Here is a 24,565-nt window from a genome sequence, read left to right on the forward strand (position 1 = left end):
CACCCAGGCTGGAGTGCAGTGGCACAGTCTTGGCTCACTGCACCCTCCACCTCCCAGGTTCAAACAGTCCTCCCACCTCAGCCTCCCAAGTAGCTGAGACTACAGGCATGCACCACCATGCCCAGCTAGTTTTTCGTATTTTTAGTAGAGATAGGGTTTCACCATGTTGGCCAGGCTGATCTCGAACTCCTGACCTGAAGTGATCTGCCCACCTCGGTCTCCCAAAGTGCTGGGATTACAGGCATGAGCCACCGCGCCCGGCCTCTAAAGTTCTGAAAATAAATACAAGAAAGGAGCGATATAGATGTGTTATCTGAAAATAGGAAGGTAAAAAGCAAAATAATCAGGGTTGAACATGGTTGGTTCTGGGTGGAAAAATAAAGGGAAGAAGGGGTCTGCCATTTTCTCTAACAAACTTTGTAAAACTATATCTAAGCCTGAAGTGTACGTAATATGTAACTTTTACTTTAAAAGAAACATACTAAATCTGGATAAATAAAAGGTCTTTACCAGGCCCATGATAATGATGTCCTTATCACCTAGCATTGAGTATTGGTTCCGCTGCATGGATGTGGATGGAGATGGTGTACTCTCCATGTATGAGCTGGAGCACTTCTATGAGGAGCAGTGTGAACGGATGGAAGCCATGGGAATTGAGCCCTTGCCATTCCATGATTTACTGTGCCAGATGCTTGACCTAGTGAAGCCAGCTGTTGATGGTGAGACCAAGCAATGGGACATTTGCACTGTTCACCTATGTATCAGAGGGGGGCAAAGAATCCTAGATTGTCCTAAATTATTTAACATTTCAGAGTCTTGATAGAAGACTTCCCAGGACAGAAGTGTTTAAAGTTTCTCCTTGACTATTAGTGTAGCAACTTTTTTTTTTTTTTTTTTTTTTTTTTGAGATGCAGTCTCGCTTTGTCTGCCAGGTTGGGATACAATGGTGTGATCTCAGCTCACTGCAACCTCCGCCTCCTGGGTTCAAGTGATTCTCCTGCCTCAGCCTCCCAAGTAGCTGGGACTACAGGCGACCGCCACCACGCCCAACTAATTTTTGTATTTTTAGTAGAGATGGGGTTTCACCATGTTGGCCAGGCTGGTCTCGAACTCCTGACCTCAGGTGATCCACCCACCTCGGTCTCCCAAAGTGCTGGGGTTACAGGCGTGAGTCACCATGCCCAGCCTTAATGTAGCAATTGATGGCAAGTCTGCTATTTAAGAAATAGGATTTTACACCAGGCACAGTGGTGTGTGCCTGTAGTCCCAGCTACTAAGGAGGTTGAGGTGGGAGGATTGCATTATGATTGTTCCTGTGAGTAGCCACTGCACTCCAGCCTAGGCAACACAGCGAGACCCTATCTCTTTTTTAAAAAGAAAATGAAAGCGGGGTTTGGGGGATGAAAGAAGATTTTTCCTTAGACACAGAAAGCACGTGAGGAGAGATGGGGAGGGACTGCTTGATGGGCACGGAGTTTCCTTTTGGGGTGATGATATTATTACAGAACTAGATAGTGGTAATAGTTGTACAACATTGTGAGCGTACTAAAAGCCACTGAATTGTGCACTTTAAAATTGTTTAAATGATGAACTTTGTTAGTGAATTTTACCTCAATTTAATAAAAGAAATGGGTTTGAGAAATTGATACTCTTGAAAAAAGAAATGAGATTTAAATTTTTTTATTCTGAAAATAGGACTTTTATAATAAACATATACCTATACTTTTAGATGTCAGGGAAAGTTTTTTTCTCTTGCCAAAACAGCTCTTGATGAAATTTACCAGATTTGTTTATTTTTATGTAGGCAAAATAACTCTAAGAGATCTGAAGAGGTGCAGAATGGCTCACATCTTCTATGACACTTTCTTTAATCTGGAGAAATACTTAGACCATGAACAGAGAGATCCCTTTGCGGTCCAGAAGGTAACAGTATAATTTTAACTTTTATTTGAGGGCTGCAGTATCGGGGGCTGTGTGTGCTACATATTAAAATGGTCTCTGCATGCTGGAATTTCAGTAAAGAGGTAACATTTATAACATTTCATTAAAGACTAAAAAGAGACAATAAAGGACCTCTAGAGCACATGTCTCTCCACAGCTGATCGTCGGGTCTAGGTAACCTGTGTCTGTGTAAGCACTTTCTACTGAGCAGACTCTATAGCTCATCTACTAATACACAAACTGGAAACAAAAGAGTAGTTTTGGAAAAAAAATTGTCCTTCTAACTTTTAAAAATATATCAATAGGCACATCTGTATTAGAAACTATATTGGCCTTGATTCACTGGTACCATTCATTTCCAGGATTCCATGGTAAGTAGCTTTCCCCATCACGGTAAAAAGTAGAGTTCTCCATGATAGAAAACCTTCAAATAATATGACGCCTTTTCACATGTTAATGATTGCTGTTCATGGCTATCGGTTTTGAATGCATTCTACATCTGAATAAAGCTGAATATCCTTCCCCAGACACACAAACCTGTGGACCCTCAGAAGACCCTATACATACGATCCATGTTAAAAATAAAAACAGTGTCACCCCTTGTTCTTACCATTCCTCTAAGAAGTAAAAATTATGTGAAGAACAGACTGTTGCAGTTGAGTAACAGTGAACTATAAGAAGCTTTTGCATTCTTTTTTCTTCTACATGTTCCATAACTGTTTGACCTAAATAGTAGTAAGAATATGATCACCTTCTAAATAAGATAAATAAGAATTTATCGCCTTCCAAAAACAAATATTCTGCAGCTGATCTCAGCATATCAAGTTGCATTATCGCTGGTTTAAAGTCTGTTTCATTGAATTTAACATGCTCCATAATTTTATATTTGTTTGTTTCTTTCTTTGTGTGTATGTGTGTGTGACGGAGTTTCGCTCTTGTTGCCCAGGCTGGAGTGCAATGGTGTGATCTCGGCTCACCGCAACCTCCGCCTCCCGGGTTCAAGTGATTCTCCTGCCTCAATCTCCCGAGTAACTGGGATTACAGGCATGCACCACCACACCCAGCTAATTTTGTATTTTTAGTAGAGACAAGGTTTCTCCATATTGGTCAGGCTGGTCTCGAACTCCCGACCTTAGGTGATCTGCCCACCTCGGCCTCCCAAAGTGCTGGGATTACAGGCGTGAGCTGGCTGCGCCCGGCCTGTTTTATATTTCTCTAAGCAAAAACAAAACCCCAAACATTGCCAGTTGTAAGCCTATAATGCATTGCAATTTCATAAATGTTGGAAGGCTAGAGATGGGGTCTTAAAAGGAATTAAATATAGTAATTAATAGTGGTCATTGTTTAGGAACTTAACATTATTCTTGGCATAACTTACTCTAGACCCTAGGGCAATACTAACTCATGTTCGGCTTGGAAAGACATTTTATCTGAAACATAAAATTTCAAGAAAATTCACAAAAGTGTGTGGTCTTTTCCCTCTTCACTTATTTTCTTTGTGTTACCATTTTTACTCTAAAAAAATTACCTTTAAATTTTACTTTTCTTTATAAATGGTATAATTATTGATATTTGTTCTGATCTACAAAGAACATTATTAGTCAGTGCTTAATAAATTCTGTGCACTGTGTTGAAGAGATACTGGATATATGGAGATGGCAGAGATACAAGAACAAAAGGTGGCAACTGAAGTATCTACATTAGGGAAAAGGGAGTGATATGGAGAGAAGGGCTGTTTCCAGGAAGGTATCACAGACAACATGGTATCTGAGTTAGCTTTTAAAGAAAGAACAAAAATTTGCCAGCGAATGGGGGCTTGGGGAAGGTACATTTCAGGCGGGCCTGTGGCAAACCACAAGTCACTACAGGTGGCTGCTGTGCAAAGTGCCAGAGGAGAGGGGACCAGAAAAATGTCTCTGATTACAAGGCTAAAGAATCTAGACTTACCAGGTGCTATGGCTTGTGCTTGTAATCCCAGCTACTTAGGAAGCTAAGACGGGAGGATCACTTGAGGCCAGGGGTTCGAGACCAGCCTGGGCAACATAGTGAGACCCTGTGTCTACAAAAAAATTTTTAAATTAGCAGGGCATGGTGGCATGCCTACATTCTCAGCTACTTAGTAGGTGGAATGCCTGTAGTCTCAGCTACTCAGTAGGCTGAGGCAGGAGAATCACTTGAGCCCAGATTTTGAGGTTAGCAGTAAGCTATTGTTGCACCACTGCACTCCAGACTAGGCAACAGAGTGAGACCCTATGTCTTTTAAAAGAAGAGTTGGAATCAGCCAGCCACGGTGGCTCACGCCTGTAATCCCAGCACTTTGGGAGGCTGAGGCAGGCAGATCACCTGAGGTCAGGAGTTCGAGACCAGCCTGACCAACATGGCGAAACCCTGTCTCTACAAAATACAAAAATTAGCTGGACATGGTGGTACTTGCTTGTAGTCCCAGCTACTTGGGAGGCTGAGGCAGGACAATCGCTTGAACCCAGGAGGCAGAGGCTGCAGTGAGCCGAGATCGTGCCACTATACTCCAGCCTGGGTAACAGAGTGAGATTCTATCTCAAAAAAAAAAAAAAAAAAAGGAAAGAAAAAAATGGAATCTATACCTAAAAAACCTAGCAGCTAAACAGTTATAATTTTGCCATTTGAGGTGTAGAAAATTACCTTAGGAGTTTTACCTTAGCACCTCTTTTAAACCTGCTGAAATGAAACATTTTTCAGGTAGGATTTTTTCAGCAGTATACATTTGTGTGATGATCTATCTCCAATTCTTTGCCTTTGATTTTTTTTGTTTCTTGTGGCTGTCTTCTTTCCAATCAGGATGTTGAGAACGATGGGCCTGAGCCCTCAGACTGGGACCGGTTTGCCGCTGAGGAGTATGAGACTCTTGTTGCAGAGGAATCTGCCCAAGCACAATTCCAGGAAGGGTGAGTGAGTTTCCCTATGTCTTGTAGAATTTTTAACAGGAATGCGCATGTCCAGAGTATTAAAACCCTCTTACAAAATCCTTTTCTATTTTTTCCATTTTTGAATAGCATAAAAATGTGATTTAGCCAACTTTAGTTAAATGATTATTTTTTCCAGCAGTCTTCACTCATTTCCTGATAGAGTCTTCTCATGTCCATTTCCTTTAATGAGTCTCATCTTTCACTGGAAACCAGGATCACTGAACAATCAAACTACTGTTTTAGTGATATTGATAAACCCTGTACATAAAGGAGGAGGCTAAAAGAACTAAAGCTCTGGCCGGGCACAGTGGCTCACGCCTGTAATCCCAGCACTTTGGGAGGCCAAGGCGGGCGGATAACCAGAGGTCGGGAGTTTGAAACCAGCCTGACCAACATGGAGAAATCCTGTCTCTACTAAAAATACAAAAAAATTAGCCAGGTATGGTGGTGCATGCCTGTAATCCCAGCTACTTGGAAGGCTGAGGAAGGAGAATCGCTTTTACCCGGGAGGCAGAGGTTGCAGTGAGCCGAGATTACGCCATTGCACTCCAGCTTGGGCAACAAGAGCAAAACTTCCGTCTCCAAAAAAAAAAAAAACTAAACCTCCTTCAATAATAATAAAGATGATCATGTTTAGAACAAATCTTTATTATACATGGTTTTGTTCAGGAAGTAACTTCTACATGTATTTCTACTAGTCAGGGCATAATTCCATAAAGGGACCATGTTAAGAAATTTAATTATCCAAGAATTTGACTCCTTGGATCACTTCAGCAACTTTATAATTTGCTGGTTTTTTCCATCATCTTCTAGTAACTCCTTTTGTAATTCTTCTAATTCTTCCTTAGTCATAGCTTCTCTAAAGGCCTCAATTAATCTTTCTCATTAATGTAGTGTACTTTTTGAACAGGCACTATTCATATGATATAATATTCAAAGAAACAAAAGAAATAGTAAAAAGTTTCCTACTACCCACTTCTCCTCCCCAGAAGCAACAAGTGTCATCATGTTCTTGCTTACTCTTCCAAAGAGCCTCTCTCTCCATCTATCTATGTATATTTAGAAAGATACATGAATTTTTTTTTTTTTGAGACAGAGTCTCAAATGGGATCTCTGATGTGGTCCATTCAGGTCAGCCTCCTGAGGCATAGAGATAGGGGAAGAGCAGGTCTAGAGGGATAAACAGAAACTATCCAGCCCCATAGATAAAGTCAAATAATCCTCAATATAGATTGTACCATTTTATACCTCTACCATTAAATATTATCTATCTTTTTTGAGGGTGCTGAACAAGCCATCAGCAAAGTGCTGTCTTTCATTGAGAGATTTCTTTAACCTGCTTAGCCACAAAACTAGGATTTCATTTTTATGGCGATGACCTGGAAACCCTTAAAATCATTCATCGTGCACTCAGTATCTTAAGCCTGACTGCATCAGAATATAGGAAAATGGATTCACAAGCATGATTTAAAGGTTTTTTTGGCATTGAGCTTCCATACTAGGAATTAGGGTTAGCGTACCAATCTTAAGAAGCAACACTGCTGTAGTTAAGAATATGTGTGGATTGGCCAGGCGCAGTCACTCGTGGCTGTAATCCCAGCACTTTGGGAGGCTGAGGCAAACAGATCACTTGAGCTCAGGAGTTCAAGACCAGCCTGGGCAATGTGGCGAAACCCCATCTCTACAAAAAATACAAAAATTAGCCAGGTGTGATGGTGTGTGCCTGTAGTTCCAGCTACTCAAGAGGCTGAGGTGGGAGGATCACTTGAGCATGGGAGGCAGAGGCTGCAGTGAGCTGAGATTATGCCATTGCACTCCAGCCTGGCCTGCAGAGCTAGCTAGACCTTGACACACACACACACACACACACACACACACACACACACACACACACACACACACACACACACACACACACACACACACACACACACACACACACACACACACACACACACACACACACACACACACACACACACACACACACACACACACACACACACCCCCCCCCAAGTGTGGATGTTTATAATAGTGAAAATTTGGAGGCAATCTAGGTATCTAATGGGAAGATTAATAAAATTATACTACATGTACCCAGTACAGTTCCATTAAGCATTAAAATCATTTTGTGGATGTGTACTTCCGGACTTTAATTAGGAAAAACGGGATGAGGAAGAAGACTATGAAAGATCAAGTAAAATGTAATAGAAAAGAAACACAAAAAGTATCCAAAAGAAAATTAGGTATAGGTAAGGAAAGCAGATGGGATCTTATTTATGTGTTTTAGACAAAAGAATATATGAAATAGTAAAATATATTAAAAGACAATAGAAAAGCTTTTTTGAAATAAAAGAAAACCTGAATAGGAAAGGTCAGAAATCACACCATATCCAGGAAATACTGATAATGAATAGTGATGGACCCCAGATTTGCATTGTGAATTTACTAGAACTCAAGGATGAATAAAGGTTTATCATTGGGTTTTTTTTTTTCCAATTTTAAAAATTCAAGTCACCAGACAACTGGTAAAAAATAAATAAATAAATCAGCATGCCTCAGTAAAATTGAATACTGAAAGACCATGAAACAATGTTTGCAACTTCCTCAGAGAAAGAAGCTCTATACCCAAGAATTTTATACCAAGCCAAGAGGGTATTCAAGCATAAAGACGCAGATATTGTCAAACATACGAGAACTAGAGATTATATAGTACCCAGGTGCTCTTCTTTAAAAAGTACATAATCATAAAACCAAGAGACAAGCCAAAATAAAAAGCCAGAAATGAGCAGCCATGGTAGAAAAGAAATAATAGTGAGCATTCAATCCATTTAAATGTAGAAATGAGGCTAAACAACTAAGGGCATTAAAAGAGAGCAGAACATAATAGTCGATAAAAAAAAAATAGTGTAACTAAAGATGTAAAAAGGAGGAAGTAAATATATGTGTAAGTTTCATTAGCAGGGTCTCAACAGATGCCCTCAAAAGCTGATAAGTTGGGGTTTAAGAAAATTACAATAAGCTGTTACAAAACTAAAGCCAGACTAACTATTCTAATTAAATCAGAAAACATATACACACAAAAGAAAAACACAGACCATGCGGCATGAACTAAAGATGCCAGAACTAACGCAAATATTTCTAGATCAGTGAATGTAAAAGGAATAAAGTCAGTTATCAAAATAAAAAGATTCAATTATTGAATGACAACAACAAAGGTTGAATTATAAAAATAATTGACCCCCAAAAAAACTGTCTTGATAACATCAGATTTTTAAAGCAAAAACAAAAAAGGAGAAATTGAAACCTATTACTTGAAGACACAGTAAAGTATTCCCTTAAGACAGATAAAAATACCTTTGTGGTTTATATTCATAGACCATTTACAAAATACATATTAGGCCACAAACAACACTTCAGTGGACTTCTAAAAACTAGCATTAATATAGTAATATAGACCAGCATTAGACTCAGCATCTGAGTTAAACTGAAAGTATGCTATAGTTTTCAGTCTCAAACCACATAAAAGTAAGAAATACAGAATATCACTTAGAAGAGAAACTTTCAGCGGGCCACTAAAAGAAGGAAAGCAGATGGGATCAGAATGAAGGAGCCGGCAGCTTAGATTCTTCGTAGTAGAATGTATAAAACAATTAGACAGGTAATGGGAGTAGCACTTAATGATCCCTACCTGAATTTAACTGAAACCAATAGCAAGAAGAAGACCAGAAGAAGATGTGTCTAGGCAGGTCAACTCCTGTATACCCCACCCTACCCCTAAAGGAAAGACAAAAGCCCTGACTATGGAGTTTGGAACAGAGAAAGTCCAGTCACTGAAATAGCTACACCCCAGCAACATATCACATCCCATCTCATCCTGTCCCCAACTCATATCCCTGTTCTCATTAAAAACCTCAACAACCCCACTGCCCCTTCCTAAGCAGCCAGTGAGAACAAAGGCAGCAGTCTGTTCTCAACTACTTAAAAGGTGGACAAATATCAAACAGTTAAGAAATATCAATGAAATACTCAACAAATGGAAGAACTTATACCCTTGGAAGGGTATAATCAGAACAAGACATCAAAATAAGCATATTTGCTATTTTCAAAGGAATAAGAGAGATTATCACACTCCTAAACCAACACTAGAACCAGTTTCTTAGAAATGAAAGTTTTATTAAAAAAAAAAAAAAAATGCAGCCGTTGGACTGAATAATAGAATGGAAAAAACTGAAAAGTTTTTGATTTGGGATACTGGCGTAAGAAATCCTCTTTGGAAGCAATAGAAATAATAGCTTAATAATTCCGAGAATTTTAGTTGTTTGAGCAAATAAAAAGATACACAGGAGAAGGAATCAGCAATTTTTTTCTAACCAGTTATAAATACTTTAGGCTTTGTGGGCCTCTGCCACAACTAAGCAGCCATTGATAATATGTAAGCAAGTGTATGTGGCTATGTTCCAATAAAACTTTAGTAATAGACACTGAGCTATTCATTTCATATTATTTTCGTGTCACAAATATTCTTTTGTTTTTCAAACTTAAAAATGTAAAACTATTTTTAGCTCACAGGCTGTACCAAAGCAGATGGCAAGATAGGTTTGGCCCACAGACTGTAGTTTTCAACCTCTGTGAGTGAAATTCAGAATATAAAAGATAGGAAAGGTCTGAAGATCTACCAGAAGGAAGAAAACATTATCCATAAAGTGCACACAAGAAGAAATGGAACAAAATTATTCAAGTACTGCAAAAAAAATAACTACAAACCTAAAATTCTGTTCCTACTCAAATGTGAGGGACAAATAAAGACATTTTCAGGCTTGTAAAAAGAGGTGCAAAAAGTATACCACAGAATATCTCTGAAACAAATATTAAATGATATTCTTCAGCAAGAAGGTAAATGGATCCTAGAGGAGACAGTGGGATGCAAGAAGCAATTGTGAGCAATAAAAATAGTAAAAATTATTCTTAGGACTAAATAAGTATTGATCACAGATATATAAGAGAGAAAAAGGAATTGGAGTAATATCCTATGGTTCTTATTTGTATAAGAGTAGAGAAATATAGACATTGATAAACTTGTATTTCTCCAACAATGGTTAAAGTATGTCTCTTAAAAATTTAAGATATTTTCACTAGAAGAATAAAAATAAAATGGAAAACTTTCATATCAGTTTCAGAAAAAGGTTATTAACTGAAAAAAATTGAGTAAAAACTCAAACTACTTGAAAGTACATTAATCAGTATTATTCTGGTGGCAAGTTACCTAAACTCCGCTCAAATTAGCAATAAGCCAGACTTCTTCATACATACAAACTAGAAAACTTAGAAGAAATTGATAAATTCCTGAAAACATACAACCTCCTAAGATTGAACCAGGAATAAACTGAAACACTGAACAGACCAATAATGAGTTCTGAACTTGATCAGTAATTTAAAAAAAAAAACCTACCAATCAGATAAAACCCTGGACTAGACAGATTCACAGCCAAATTCTTCCAGATGTATAAAGAAGAGCTGGTACCAATCCTGCTGAAATTATTTCAAAAAATCAAGGAGGGACTCCTCCCTAACTTATTCTGTGAGGATAGCATCATTCTGATACCAAAACCTGGCAGACACAGTAAAAAAACTTCAGGCCAATATCTTTGATGAACATACACACAAAAACCCACAACAAAATAGTAGCAAATTAAATTCAGCAGCACATCAAAAAGCTAATCCACCACAATCATGTAGGCTTTATTCCTGGGATACGAAGTTGGTTCAACATATGCAAACCAATAAATGCAATTTGTCACATGAATAGAACAAAAAACAAAAACCACATGGTCATCTTAATGGACACAGAAAAGGCTTTTGATAAAATTCAACACCCCTTCATGTTAAAAACCCTCAACAAACTGGCATCTAAGGAACATACCTCAAAATAATAAGGGCCATCTATGACAAACCCACAGCCAACGTCACAATGAATGGGCGAAAGCTGGAAGCATTCCCCTTGAGACCCAGAAGAAGATAAATATGCCCATTCTCACCACTGCTATTCAACATAGTGATGGAAGTCCTATCCAGAGCAATCAGGGAACAGAAAGAAAAGGCATCAAAATAGGAAGAGAGGAAGTCAAGCTATCTCTCTTTGCAGACGATATAATTCTATACCTAGAAAACCCATAGTATCTACCCAAAGGCTCCTAGATCTGATAAACGACTTCAGGAAGGTTTCAGGATACAAAATCAGTGTACAAAAATCAGCAGCATTTCTACACACCAACAGCATTCAAGCTGAGAGCCAAATGAAGAGCACAATCCCATTTGCAATAGCCACAAAAAGAATAAGATACCTGGGAATAAGGGACGTGAAAGATCTCTCTACAACAGTAATTACAAATCACTCCCAAAAGAAATCACAGACAACATTAAAAAATGGAAAAACATTCTATGCTCAGATAGCAAGAATCAATATTGTTAAAATGACCATGCTGCCCATTGTGCTCATGGACAGGAAGAATCAATATTGTTAACATGGGCATACTACCCAAAGCAATCTACAGATTCAGTGCTATTCCTGTCATACTACCAACATCATTTTTCACAGACTTTGAAAAAAACTATTCCAAAATTCATATGAGGCTGGGCACGGTGGCTCATGCCTATAATCCCAGCACTTTGGGAGGCTGAGGCAGGTGGATCACCTGAGGTCAGGAGTTCAAGACCAGCCTGGCCAACATGGTAAAACCCCATCTCTACTAAAACTACAAAAATTAGCCAGGTGTGGTGGCAGACACCTGTAACGCCAGCTACTTGGGAGGCTGAGGCAGGAAAATCGCTCGAGCCCAGGAGGTGGAGGTTGCAGTGAGCTGGGATCGCACCACTGCACTCCAACCTGGGCGACCAAAAAAAAAAAAAAAATCATGTGAAACAAAAAAAGTCCGAATAGCCAAAGCAATCTGAAGCAAAACAACAAAGCCAGGAGCATCACACTACCCAACTTCAAAGTATACTAAAAGGCTGCAGTAACCAAAACAGCATGGTGCTGGTACAAAAACAGACACAGACTGTGTGGAACAAGTTTGTGTGGAACACCAGTGGAACAGGTTAGAGAACTCAAAAATAAAGCACACCTACAACCATCTGTTTTTTTGACAAAGTTGATAGTAAGCAATGAGGAAAGAACTCTCTATTAAATAAATGGTGCTGGCTAATCATATGCATTAGATTGAAACTGGACTCCTTCCTTTCACCATATACAAAAGTCAATGCAAGATAGAATAAAGACTTAAATGTAAGGCTGGCCATGGTGACTCGTGCTTGTAATCCCAGCACTTTGGGAGGCCAAGGCGGGAGGATCACTTGAGGCTAGGAGTTCGAGACTAGCCTGGCCAACATGGCAAAACCCCATCTCTACTAAAAATACCAAACAAAAACAAAACAAAACAGTGTGGTAGCACTTGCCTGTAATCTCAGCTACTCGGGAGGCTGCGGCACAAGAAGCACTTGAACCTGGGAAGTGGAGGTTGCAGTGAGTTGAGATCACACCACTGCACTCCAGCCTGGGCAACAGAGCAAGACCTTGTGTCAGAAAAAAAAGACTTAAATGTAAGACCTAAAACTAGAAGAAAACCTGGGAAATAACATTCTCGATGTAGGCCTTGGCAAAGATTTCATGATGAAGTTTCCAAAAGCATCTGCAACAAAAATAAAAATAGACAAGTGGGGCCTAATTAAAGAGCTTCTGGAATTGCTGGCAAGATGGCCAAATAGGAATAGCTCCAGTCTGCAGCTCCCAGCCAGATCGATGCAGAAGGCAGGTGATTTCTGCATTCCCAGCTGAGGTACCCAGTTCATCTCATTGGGACCGGTTGGACGGTGGGTGCAGCCCACGGAGGGTGACCTGAAGCAGGGTGGGGCATCGCCTCACCCAGGAAGCAGAAGGGGTCAGGGAATTCTCTCCCCTACCCAAGGGAAGTCATAAGGGATTGTGCCTGAGGAATGGTACACTCCGGCCAGATACTATGCTTTTCCCACAGTCTTCACTACCCACAGACCAGGAGATTCTCTCCGGTGCCTACGCCACCAGGGCCCTGAGTTTCAAGCACAAAACTGGGCAGCCATTCAGGCAGACACCGAGCTTCAGGAGTTGTTGTTTTTTTGTTTTGTTTTGTTTTTTTCCCACACCCCAGTGGTGCTTGGAACGCCAGCGAGACAGAACCGTTCACTCCCCTGGAAGGGGGCTCAACCCAGGGAGCCAAGTGGTCTGGCTCGGCGGGTCCCACCCCCACAGAGCCCAGCAAACTAAGATCCACTGGCTTGAAATTCTCACTGCCAGCACAACAGTCTGAGGTCAACCTGGAACACTCCAGCTTGATGCAGGGAGGGGGGTCCAGCATTGCTGAGGCTTGGGTTTGTGGTTTTACCCTCACAGTGTAAACAAAGCTGCTGGGAAGTTCGAACTGGGAGCCCATCGCAGCTCACCAAGGCTGCTGTGGCCAGACTGCCTCTCTAGATTCCTCCTCTCTGGGTAGGGCATTTCTGGAAAAAAAGGCAGCAACCACAGTCAGGGACTTACAGATAAAACTCCCATTTTCCTGGGATAGAGCATGTGAGGGAAGGGTCAACTGTGGGTGCAGCTTCAAAAGACTTAAACATCCCTGCCTGATGGCTCTGAAGAGAGCAGCAGACCTCCCAGCACAGCACTTGAGACTGCCTCCTCAAGTGGGTCCCTGAACTCCAGGTATCCTGACTGGGAGACACCTCCCAGTAGGGGCCAACAGACACCTCATACAGGAGAGTTCTGGCTGGCATCTGGCGGGTGCCCATCTGGGACGAAGCTTCCAGAGGAAAGATCAGGCAGCCATCTTTGCTGTTCTGCAGCCTCCACTGATGATACCCAGGCAAACAGTCTAGAGTGGACCTCCAGCAAACTCCGGCACACCTGCAGCAGAGGGGCCTGACTGTTAGAAGGAAAACTAACAAACAGAAAAGAATAGCACGTCTACTCAGAGACCCCATCCAAAGGTCACCAACATCAAAGACCAAAGGTGGATAAATCCACAAAGATGGGGAGAAACCAGCGCAAAGAGGCTGAAAATTCCAAAAACCAGAAGGCCTCTTCTCCTCCAAAGGATCACAACTCTTTGCCAGCAAGGGAACAAAACTGGACAGAGAATGAGTTTGACAAACTGACAGAAGTAGGCTTCAGAAGGTGGGTAATAACAAACTGCTCTGAACTAAAGGAACTTGTTCTAACCCAATGCAAGGAAGCTAAGAACCTTTAAAAAAGGGTAGATGAATTGCTAACTAGAATAACCAGTCTAAAGAACAACATAAATGACCTGATGGAGCTGAAAAACACAGCACAAGAACCTTGTGAAACATACACAACTATCAATAGCCAAATCGACCAAGCAGAAGAAAGGATATCAGACATTGAAGATCAACTTAATGAAATAAAACAAGAAGACAAGATTAGAGAAAAAAAGAATGAAAAGGAACGAACAAAGCCTCCAAGAAATATGGGACTGTGTGAAAAGACCAAATGTACGTTTGATTGGTGAACCTGAAAGTGACGGGGAGAATGGAACCAAGTTGGAAAACACTCTTCAGGCTATTATCCAGGAGAACTTTCCCAACCTAGCAAGACAGGCCAACATTCAAATTCAGGAAATACAGAGAACACCACAAAGATACCCCTTGAGAAGAGCAACCCCGAGACATGTAAGCGTCAGATTCACCAAAGTTGAAATGAAGGAAAAAATGTTAAGGGCAGCGAGAGAGAAAGGTAGAGTTACCCACAAAGGGAAGCCCATCAAACCAACAGCGAATCTCTGCAGAAACCCTCCAAGCCAGAAGAAAGTGGGGACTGATAATCAACATTCTTAAAGAATTTTCAACCTAGAATTTCATATCCAGCCAAACTGAGCTTCACAAGCGAAGGAGAAATAAAATCCTTTACAGACAAGCAAATGCTGAGAGATTTTGTCACCACCAGGCCTGCCTTATAAGAGCTCCTGAAGGAAGCACTAAACATGGAGAGGAACAACCGGTACCAGCCACTGCAAAAACATACCAAATTGTAAAGACCATCAACACTGTGAAGAAACTGCATCAACTAACGGGCAAAATAACTAGCTAGCATCATAATGACAGGATCAGATTCACACATAACAATATTAACCTTAAATGTAAATGGGCTAAATGCCCCCAATTAAAAGACACAGACTGGCAAATTGGATAGAGTCAAGACCCATTGGTGTGCTGTATTCAGGAGACCCATCTCATGTGCAAAGACACATATAGGCTCAAAGTAAAAGGATGGAGGAATATTTACCAAGCAAATGGAAAGCAAAAAGAAGCAGGAGTTCCAATCCTAGTCTCTGATAAAACAGACTTTAAACCAACAAAGATCAAAAGAGACAAAGAAGGCCATTACATGATGGTAAAGGGATCAGTGCAACAAGAAGAGCTAACTGTCCTAAATATATATGCACCCAATGCAGGAGCACCCAGATTCATAAAGCAAGTTCTCAGAGACCTACAAAGAGACTTAGACTCCCACACAATAATAGTGGGACACTTTAACACCCCAATGTCAATATTAGATCAACAAGACCGAAAATTAACAAGGATATTCAGGACTTGAACTCAGCTCTGGACCAAGCGGACCTAAGAGACATCTACGGAACTCTCCACCCCAAATCAACAGAATATACATTCTCCTCAACACCACATCGCACTTATTCTACAATTGACCACATAATTGGAAGTAAAGCACTCCTCAGCAAATGTAAAAGAACAGAAATCACAGCAAACTATCTCTCAGACCACAGTGCAGTCAAATTAGAACTCGGGATTAAGAAACTTACTCAAACCGCACAACTACATGGAAACTGAACAACTTGCTCCTGAGTGACTACTGGGTAAATAACGAAATGAAGGCAGAAATAAAGATGTTCTTTGAAACCAATGAGAACAAAGACACAAAGTACTAGAATCTCTGGGACACATTTAAAGCAGTGTGTAGAGGGAAATTTATAGCACTAAATGCCCACAAGAGAAAGCAGGAAAGATCTAAAATCGACACCCTAACATCACAATTAAAAGAACTAGAGAAGCAAGAGCAAACAAATTAAAAAGCTAGCAGAAGACAGGAAATAACTAAGATCAGAGCAGAAGTGAAGGAGATAGAGACATGAAAAACCCTTCGAAAAATCAGTGAATCTAGGAGCTGGCTTTTTGAAAAGATCAACAAAATAGACGTCTGGCCAGACTAATAAAGAAGAAAAAAGAGAAGAATCAAATAGATGCAATAAAAAATGATAAAGGGGATATCACCACTGATCCCACAGAAATACAAACTACCATGAGAGAATACTATAAACACCTCTATACAAATAAACTAGAAGATCTAGAAGAAATGGATAAATTCCTGGACACATACACCCTCCCAAGTCTAAACCAGGAAGAAGTTGAATCCCTGAATAGACCAATAACTTCTGAAATTGAGGCAGTAATTAATACCCTACAAACCAAAAAGTCCAGGACCAGACAGATTCACAGCCGAATTCTACCAGAGGTACAAAGAAGAGCTGGTACCGTTCCTTCTGAAACTATTCCAATCAATAGAAAAAGAGGGAATCCTCCTTAACTCATTTTATGAGGCCAATCATCCTGATACCAAAGCCTGCCAGAGACACAACAAAAAAAGAGAATCTCAGGCCAGTATTCCTGATGAACATCGATGCGAAAATCCTCAATAAAATACTGGCAAACTGAATCCAGCAGCACATCAGAAAGCTTATCCACCACGATCAAGTGGGCTTCATCCCTGGGATGCAAGGCTGGTTCAACATATGCAAAACAGTAATGTAATTCCATCACATAAACAGAACCAGTGACAAAAACCACATGATTATCTCAATAGATGTAGAAAAGGCCTTTGACAAAATTCAACAGCCCTTCATGCTAAATGCTCTCAATAAACTAGGTATTGATGGAACACAATCTCAAAATAATAAGAGCTCTTTATGACAAACCCACAGCCAGTATCATACTGAATGGGCAAAAACTGGAAGCATTCCCTTTGAAAACCGGCACGAGACAAGGATGCCCTCTCACCACTCCTATTCAACATAGTATTGGAAGTTCTGTCCAGGGCAATCAGGCAACAGAAAGAAATAAAGGGTATTGAGATAGGAAAAGAGGAAGTCAAATTGTCCCTGTTTGCAGATGACATGATTGTATATTTAGAAAACCCCATCATCTCAGCCCAAAATCTCCTTAAGCTGATAAGCAACTTCAGCAAAGTCTCAGGATACAAAATCAGTGTGCAGAAATCACAAGCATTCCTATACACCAATAACAGACAAGTAGCCAAATCATGAGTGAACTCCCATTCACAATTGCTTCAAAGAGAATAAAATTCCTAGGAATCCAACTTACAAGGGATGTGAAGGACCTCTTCAAGAACTACAAACCACTACTCAATGAAGTAAGAGAGGACACAAATAAATGGGAAAATATTCCATGCCCATGGATAGGAAGAATCAATATTGTGAAAATGGCCATACTGTCTGAAGTAATTTATAGATTCAATGCTATCCCCATCAAGCTAGCACTGACTTTCTTCACCGAATTGGAAAAAACTACTTTAAACTTCATATGGAACCAAAAAAGAGCCCACATTGCCAAGACAATCCTAAGCAAAAAGAACAAAGCAGGAGGCATCATGCTACCTGACTTCAAACTATACTGCAAGGCTACAGTAACAAAAACAGCATGATACTGGTACCAAAACAGATATATAAACCAATGGAACAGAACAGAGGCCTCAGAAATAACACCACACATCTACAACCATCTGATCTTTGACAAACCTGACAAAAACAAGCAATGGGAAAAGGATTCCCTATTTAATGAATGGTGTTGGGAAAAGTGGCTAGCCATATGCAGAAAACTGAAACTGGATCCCTTCCTTAGACCTTATACAAAAATTAACTCAAGACAGATTAAAGACTTAAACATAAGACCTAAAACATAAAAATCCTAGAAGAAAACCTAGGCAGTACCATTCAAGACATAGGCATGGGCAAAGACTTCATGTCTAAAACACCAAAAGCAATGGCAACAAAAGCCAAAATTGACAAATGGGATCTAATTAAACTAAAGAGCTTCTGCACAGCAAAAGAAACTATCAGAGTGAACAGGCAACCTACAGAATGGGAGAAAATTTTTGCAGTCTATCCATCTGACAGGGCTAATATCCAAAATCTACAAAGAACTTAAACAAATTAAGAAAAAAGCAACCTCATCAAAAAGCAGGCGAAGGATGTGAACAGACACTTCTCAAAAGAAGACATTTATGCAGCCAACAAACATATGAAAAAAAGCTCATCATCATTGGTCATTAGAGAAATGCAAATCAAAACCACAATGAGATACCATCTCACACCAGTTAAAATGACAATCATTAAAAAGTCAGGAAACAACAGATGCTGGAGAGGGTGTGGAGAAATAGGAACACTTTTACACTGTTGGTGGGAGTATAAGTTAGTTCAACCATTGTGGAAGACAGTATGACAATTTCTCAAGGATCTAGAACTAGAAATACCATTTGACCCAGCAATTCCATTACTGGGTATATACCCAAAGGGTTATAAATCATTCTAAAAGACACATGCACACGTACGTTTATTGCGGCACTATTCACAATAGCAAAGACTTGGAACCAACCCAAATGTCCATCAGTGATAGACTAGATAAAGAAAATGTGGCACATATATGCCATGGAATACTATGCAGCCATAAAAAAGGATGAGTTCATGTCCTTTGCAGGGACATGGATGAAGCTGGAAACCATCATTCTCAGCAGACTAACACAGGAACAGAAAACCAAACCCCACATGTTCTCCCTCATAAGTGGGAGTTGAAACAATAAGAACACATGGACACAGGGAGAGGGACCTTAACATATCCGGGCCTGTCGGGGGGGTGGGGGTTAGGGGAGTGATAGCATTAGGAGAAACACCTAATGTAGATGACGGGTTTGATGGGTGCAACAAACCATCATGGCATGTGTATACCTATGTAACAAAACTGCACATTCTGTACATGTACCCCAGAACTTAAAGTATAATTTAAAAAAAAAAAAAGTCTCTGGTCGGGTGCAGTGGGTCACACCTGTAATCTCAACACTTTGGGAGGCCGAGGCAGACGGATCACTTGAGGTCTGGAGCTCAAGACCAGCCTGAACAACATGGTGAAACCTCGTCTCTACTGAAAACACAAAAATTAGCCGGGCAGGGTGGTGTGCGCCTGTAGTCCCAGCTATTCAGGAGGCCGAGGCAGGAGAATCACTTGAGCTTGGGAGGCGGAGGTTGCAGTGAGCCTGATACCGTGCCACTGCACTCCAGCCTGGGAGAAAGAGTGAGACTCTTGTCTCAAAAAAGAAAGTGCTTCTGCACAATAGAAGAAATTATTAACAAGGTAAACAGACAACCTGCAGAATGGGAGAAAATATTCTCAAACTGTGCATTTCACAGAGATCTAATATTCAGCATCTATAAGGAACTTAAAAAAATCAACAAGGGAAAAACAACCCCATTAAAAAATGCCCATAGGACATGAACAGACACTTCTCAAAAGTGTGACATACAAGCAGGCAACAAGCACATGAAAAAATGTTCAACATCACTAATCATTAGAGAAATGCAAATCAAAACCACAATGAAATACTATCTCACACCAGTCAGAAGGGCTATTCTTAAAAAGTCAAAAAAAATCACAGATGTTGGCAGGGTTCCAGAGAAAAGGGAATGCACATACACTGCTGGTGGATGGGAATGTAAATTAGTTCAGCCACTGTGGGGAGCAGTTTGGATATTTTTCAAGGAACTTAGAACTACCATTCAACCCAGCAATCCCACTGCTGGGTATATATACCCAAAGGAAAATAAATCATTCTACCAAAAAGACACATGCGCTCATATGTCCATCATATTCACAATAGCAAAGACATGGAATCAACCTAGATGCCTGTCAGTGGTGGACTGAATAAAGAAAACATGGTACCTATACACCATGGAATACTATGCAGTCATTAAAAGAAAAAGAATGAAATCATGTCCTTTGCAGCAACATGGATGCAGCTAGAGGCCATTTTCCTAAGTAAATTAAAGCAGGAACAGAAAACCAAATACCATATGTTCTCACTTATAGGTGGGAGCTAAACATTGAGTACACATGCACACAAAGAAGGGAAGAGTAGACACCAGGGCCTGCTTGAGGGTAGAGGATAGGAGGAGGGTGATAGTCAAAAAGCTACCTATCAAGTACTGTGCTACTACCTGGGTGGCGAAATCATTTGTACACCAAAACCCAGCAACGTGCAATTTACCCATGTAACAAACCTGCATAGGTACCCCTTGAATCTAAAATAAAAGTTGAAAAAGAAAAAAGAACTTCATAGGGAACAAAAACAATTTCTAAGAGAAGAAAGCTTTAATCACTGAATTGTAAATAATATTCTCAGAGAAGAAATTATATTAATAAATTTTGAATGGTTTTTTAATGAAAAGTCAGGGAATGAGAGCTTCTGAAAATTAAAAATATATTAGTAAAAATGGAAACTCGGCAGAAGGTTTGGAAGATGAAATTGAGAATATTTTCACTAAACTGTAATTCCAAATCTCAACATGCTAGGTTTTCACTTGGTTGTCTAGTTGATTTTTTTCCCAATGTTCCCTTCCAATGCAATACCTGAGAATTCTCAAAACATAAAATTCTGAAGGTTTCAAAATATATTTTAAGATAAACTTTAAGCAAAAAAGGAAATCTTTTGCTTAAAAAATCAAAAAAATACAAATTACGATCTTTTTAGAACCAGACAATGAAAGTATTCTATTTATTACAACCTGTGGGATATGGACAGGAAGAAATTTGTAGCCTGTATAGTGAAATAAATGAATTAGGCAATCCATTCAAGATGCATGAAAAAGGATGACATAGCTGGGCATGGTGACTCACACCTGTAATCCCAGCACTCTGGGAAGCTGAGGCGGAAGGATCACTTGAGCCCAGGAGTTTAAGGTTACGGTGAACTATGATCACACCACTGCACTCCATCCTGGGTGACAAAGTGAGCCTCAGACTTGAAAAGAAAAAGGATGACAAAATAAAGTACAACTCTCCCTCCATATATGTGAAGGATCGATTCCAGGACTGCCTGTGTATACCAAAATTTGCATATAGTCAAGTCCCACAGTCAGCCTTGCAAAACCCACATATGTGAAAGTTTACCCTCCTGCAGTTAAATATATATGAGTTTTGCATCCCTTGAATACTGTATTTTTACCTGCATTTTGTTGGAAATCCATGTATAAGAAGACCCATGAAGTTCAGACCGATATTATTCAAGGGTCAACTGTATATATTAGGAAGAAATTAAACACTTCTGCGTAAACAACAACAAAAAAATCTATTTATACATACACACAAAGAGCATACTATGTAACAAGCACTGTTCTACGTATTTTAATTCATTGTGCTCACAGAGCCCTACGTGTTGGATACTGTTATGTTACAGTTACAAAAACTGAACCACAGAAGATTATGTAAATTGTCAAATCTCCCAATGTATAAAAGAATACATCAGAAGTAAATGGGTGTTATCCCAGGACTGCAACATTAGTTTATCCTTACAAAATCTGTCATTAACGATTAAAGGAGACAAAATTATAAAAATTTAAATTGATTCTTTGAAGGCATCTCATAAAATTGAATATATCTTGTAGTTTGGGGGAAAAAATCTTAAAACTAAGCAAACTAAGATAAGTAACTCTTTAATGGATAAAGGGTTTTAGTTCCATATCCCAGAAATAACCAGTTAAAAAAATGACCAGTTGCTGTGTTAATTTATTAATTTAATTTATCCCCCAAAATACGTTGTGGAACTTAGTAAGCTAGTTTTAAAGCTCCCATGGCATAATAAGGACACAGAATAGCAATGAGTGATGAAAAGAAACAAAGGTATGGTGGGGTACAGGGGAGATGGACTATATAAAACCATAGTAATTAAAGCAAGTATATTATTCACGTCAAAACAGAAAAATTATGCATAGCAATGGGTAGCATATGATAAAGATAGCATGTTAAATGTGTCAGGAAAAGGCTAGTCAGTAAAATGTTGGTACTCCATGGGGGGGCGAAATAAATGCATATTAAACTAATGTCTGCATGCAAATAAAGACTTTAAAAGCATAAAAGTAATGGAAGAAATGTATAAGGAAATTATTTATAGATTTGAGTAAATGTTAAAAGTAACCCAAAAAAGTGACAAAATTCTGCATCACAGTCAAAGGGCAAACTGGGTTGCATCATATGACCAATATTTTGTTTTATAAATAGGGTTCTTCAAAATCAATAGTAAGAACATAAATATTGTCCAGTTCTAAAACAGTCAAAAGACAGACATTTTACCCAGGAAACAAACATAAATATTCCTGCTTCACCAGTGTTAAAATGCAGTAGCCAGATGTGATCATTTTAAATGTATATGTATCAAACAACACAGCCACAAAATACATTAAATAAAAATTTCCAGACTTGAAAGGAGAAATAGATAAGTCAACAATTACAGCTGGAGATTTCAACACTTCTCATTCAGTAATTGATAGAACGATTGCAGACACTCAAGGATACAGAAGACTTAATAGTCAACACATTTGATTTAATCATTATTAGGGCACACTCCACAAAACAACAAAAATATATATACACTCTTTCATCCAGGTGCACACAGAACTTTTCCAGACCACGTCTTAGGCAGATAAAATAAGACTTGATAAATTCAAATGATTACAATAATATAAATATGTTTTTTGATTAAAAATTGAATTAAATTAGAAAACAGAGATCTGGGAACCCCAAAACATTTGGAAATTAAATGACACACTCTTAAGATGCATGGGTCAAAGAAAAAACCACAGGGAAATTCAAAATTATCTTTAAATGAATGAAAAAAACATGTGAAAATATATGGGATGGACTGGGCACAGTGGCTCATGCCAGTAATCTGAGCACTCTGGGAGGCCAAGTTGGGAAGATTGCTTGGGGCCAGGAGTTCAAGATCAGACTGGGCAGCACAGCGAGACCCCATTTCTACAGAATTAGCCGGGCATGGGGATGGCAGACACCTATAGTTCTAGCTGCCTGAGAGGCTGAAGCAAGAGGATTGCTTGAGCCCAGAAGCTTGAGGTTACAGTGAGCTATGATCCACACCACTTCACTCCAGCCCAAGTGACAAACTGAGACCTTGTCTCAAAAAAGAAAGAAAACATATGGGATGTTTTCTAAGCACCCTAAAGCAGTGCTTAGAGGGATAATTATCACTTAGAAAGGTCTAATATCAACAATACAAGCTTCCACCTTCAGCTAGAAAAAAAAGAGCAAACAAGACCAAAAATAGAAGAAAGGATATAATAAAGCTCAGAAAAGAAATCAATGAAATAGAAAACAGGAAAAAATATAAAATTAATTAAACCAAAACCTGGTTCCTTAGAAAGATTTTTTTAAAAGATAAATGTTCAGCTAAACCAACAAAAAAAGAGAAAAGGTATAAAGTAACAGTATCAGGAATGGAAGAGGACGCATCACAGTAGGTACTACAGAAGTTAAAAGAATTATAAGGGAATATTATGAACAACTTTATCCAAATTTCACACCGTGGATGAAATGGGGGAAAAATGCTAGAAAAACTCAAATTACAAAAACTGACTCAAGAAGAAATTGAAAAATCAGAATAGGCCTGTATCAAATAAAGATACTGAATTTGTTATTAAAAGTCTTCCCCATAAGAAAAGTCCAAGTCCAGCCCGGGCATGGTGGCTCACACCTGTAATCCCAACAGTTTGGGAGGCCAAGGAGGGCAGTTCACCAGAGGTCGGGAGTTCGAGACCAGCCTGACCAACATGGAGAAACCCTGTCTCTACTAAAAATACAAAATTAGCTGGGCATGGTAGCACATGCCTGTATTCCCAACTACTTGGGATGCTGAGGCAGGAGAATTGCTTGAACTCAAGAGGCAGAGGTTGCGGTGAGCTGAGATCATGCCATTGCACTCCAGCCTGGGCAACAAGAGTGAAACTCCATCTCAAAAAATAAAAAATTTAAAAAAGGAGAAGTCCAAGTCCAGATGACTTCACTGGTGAATTCTGTCCAATATTTAAGGGAAAAAAATACCAATCTTTCACAAGTACTTCCAGAAAATAATAGTAGGAGGGAATACTTCCAAAATCACTCTATAAAGCCAGTATCACCCTAATATGAAAGCCAGACAAAGACATCTTGTCTTGTGTATTGAATATCACAAAGAATTAAAACTACAAATCAATATCCCAGCCACCCGTGGTGGCTCACGCCTGTAATCGTGGCACTTTGGGAGGCCAAGGTGGGAGGATCGCTTGAGCCCAGGAGTTTGACACCAGCCTGGGTAACATAGTGAGACCCCATCCCTATTTTAAAAAGAAAGAAAACAAAGCAATGTCCCTTATGAACATCAATATAAAACTTCTTATAAAATATTAGCATATCAAATCCAGTGACATAAAAAAGATTATATACCATAACTAAGTGCGGTTTATTCCAGAAATGAAAGGTTGGCTTATTCAAAAATCAATGTAATA

At 39.4% G+C, this 24,565-nt stretch overlaps 1 protein-coding gene across 4 annotated transcripts in view; it reads left to right on the forward strand.

Moving 5' to 3' along the window:
• The window catches only part of PPP2R3A (protein phosphatase 2 regulatory subunit B''alpha), a 184,923-nt gene that overhangs the window by 138,628 nt on the left and 21,730 nt on the right, over window positions 1-24,565 (forward strand). For all 4 annotated transcript variants that reach the window (XM_024245015.3, XM_054552663.2, XM_054552664.2 and 1 more), the window contains 3 exons: window positions 544-719; window positions 1,805-1,923; window positions 4,759-4,865. In XM_024245015.3, the coding sequence (XP_024100783.1) occupies window positions 544-719; window positions 1,805-1,923; window positions 4,759-4,865 (402 nt within the window). The remainder of the gene's footprint in view (window positions 1-543; window positions 720-1,804; window positions 1,924-4,758; window positions 4,866-24,565) is intronic.

This window comes from Pongo abelii, chromosome 2 (genome assembly GCF_028885655.2).
Source record: "Pongo abelii isolate AG06213 chromosome 2, NHGRI_mPonAbe1-v2.0_pri, whole genome shotgun sequence".
NCBI lineage: Eukaryota > Metazoa > Chordata > Mammalia > Primates > Hominidae > Pongo > Pongo abelii.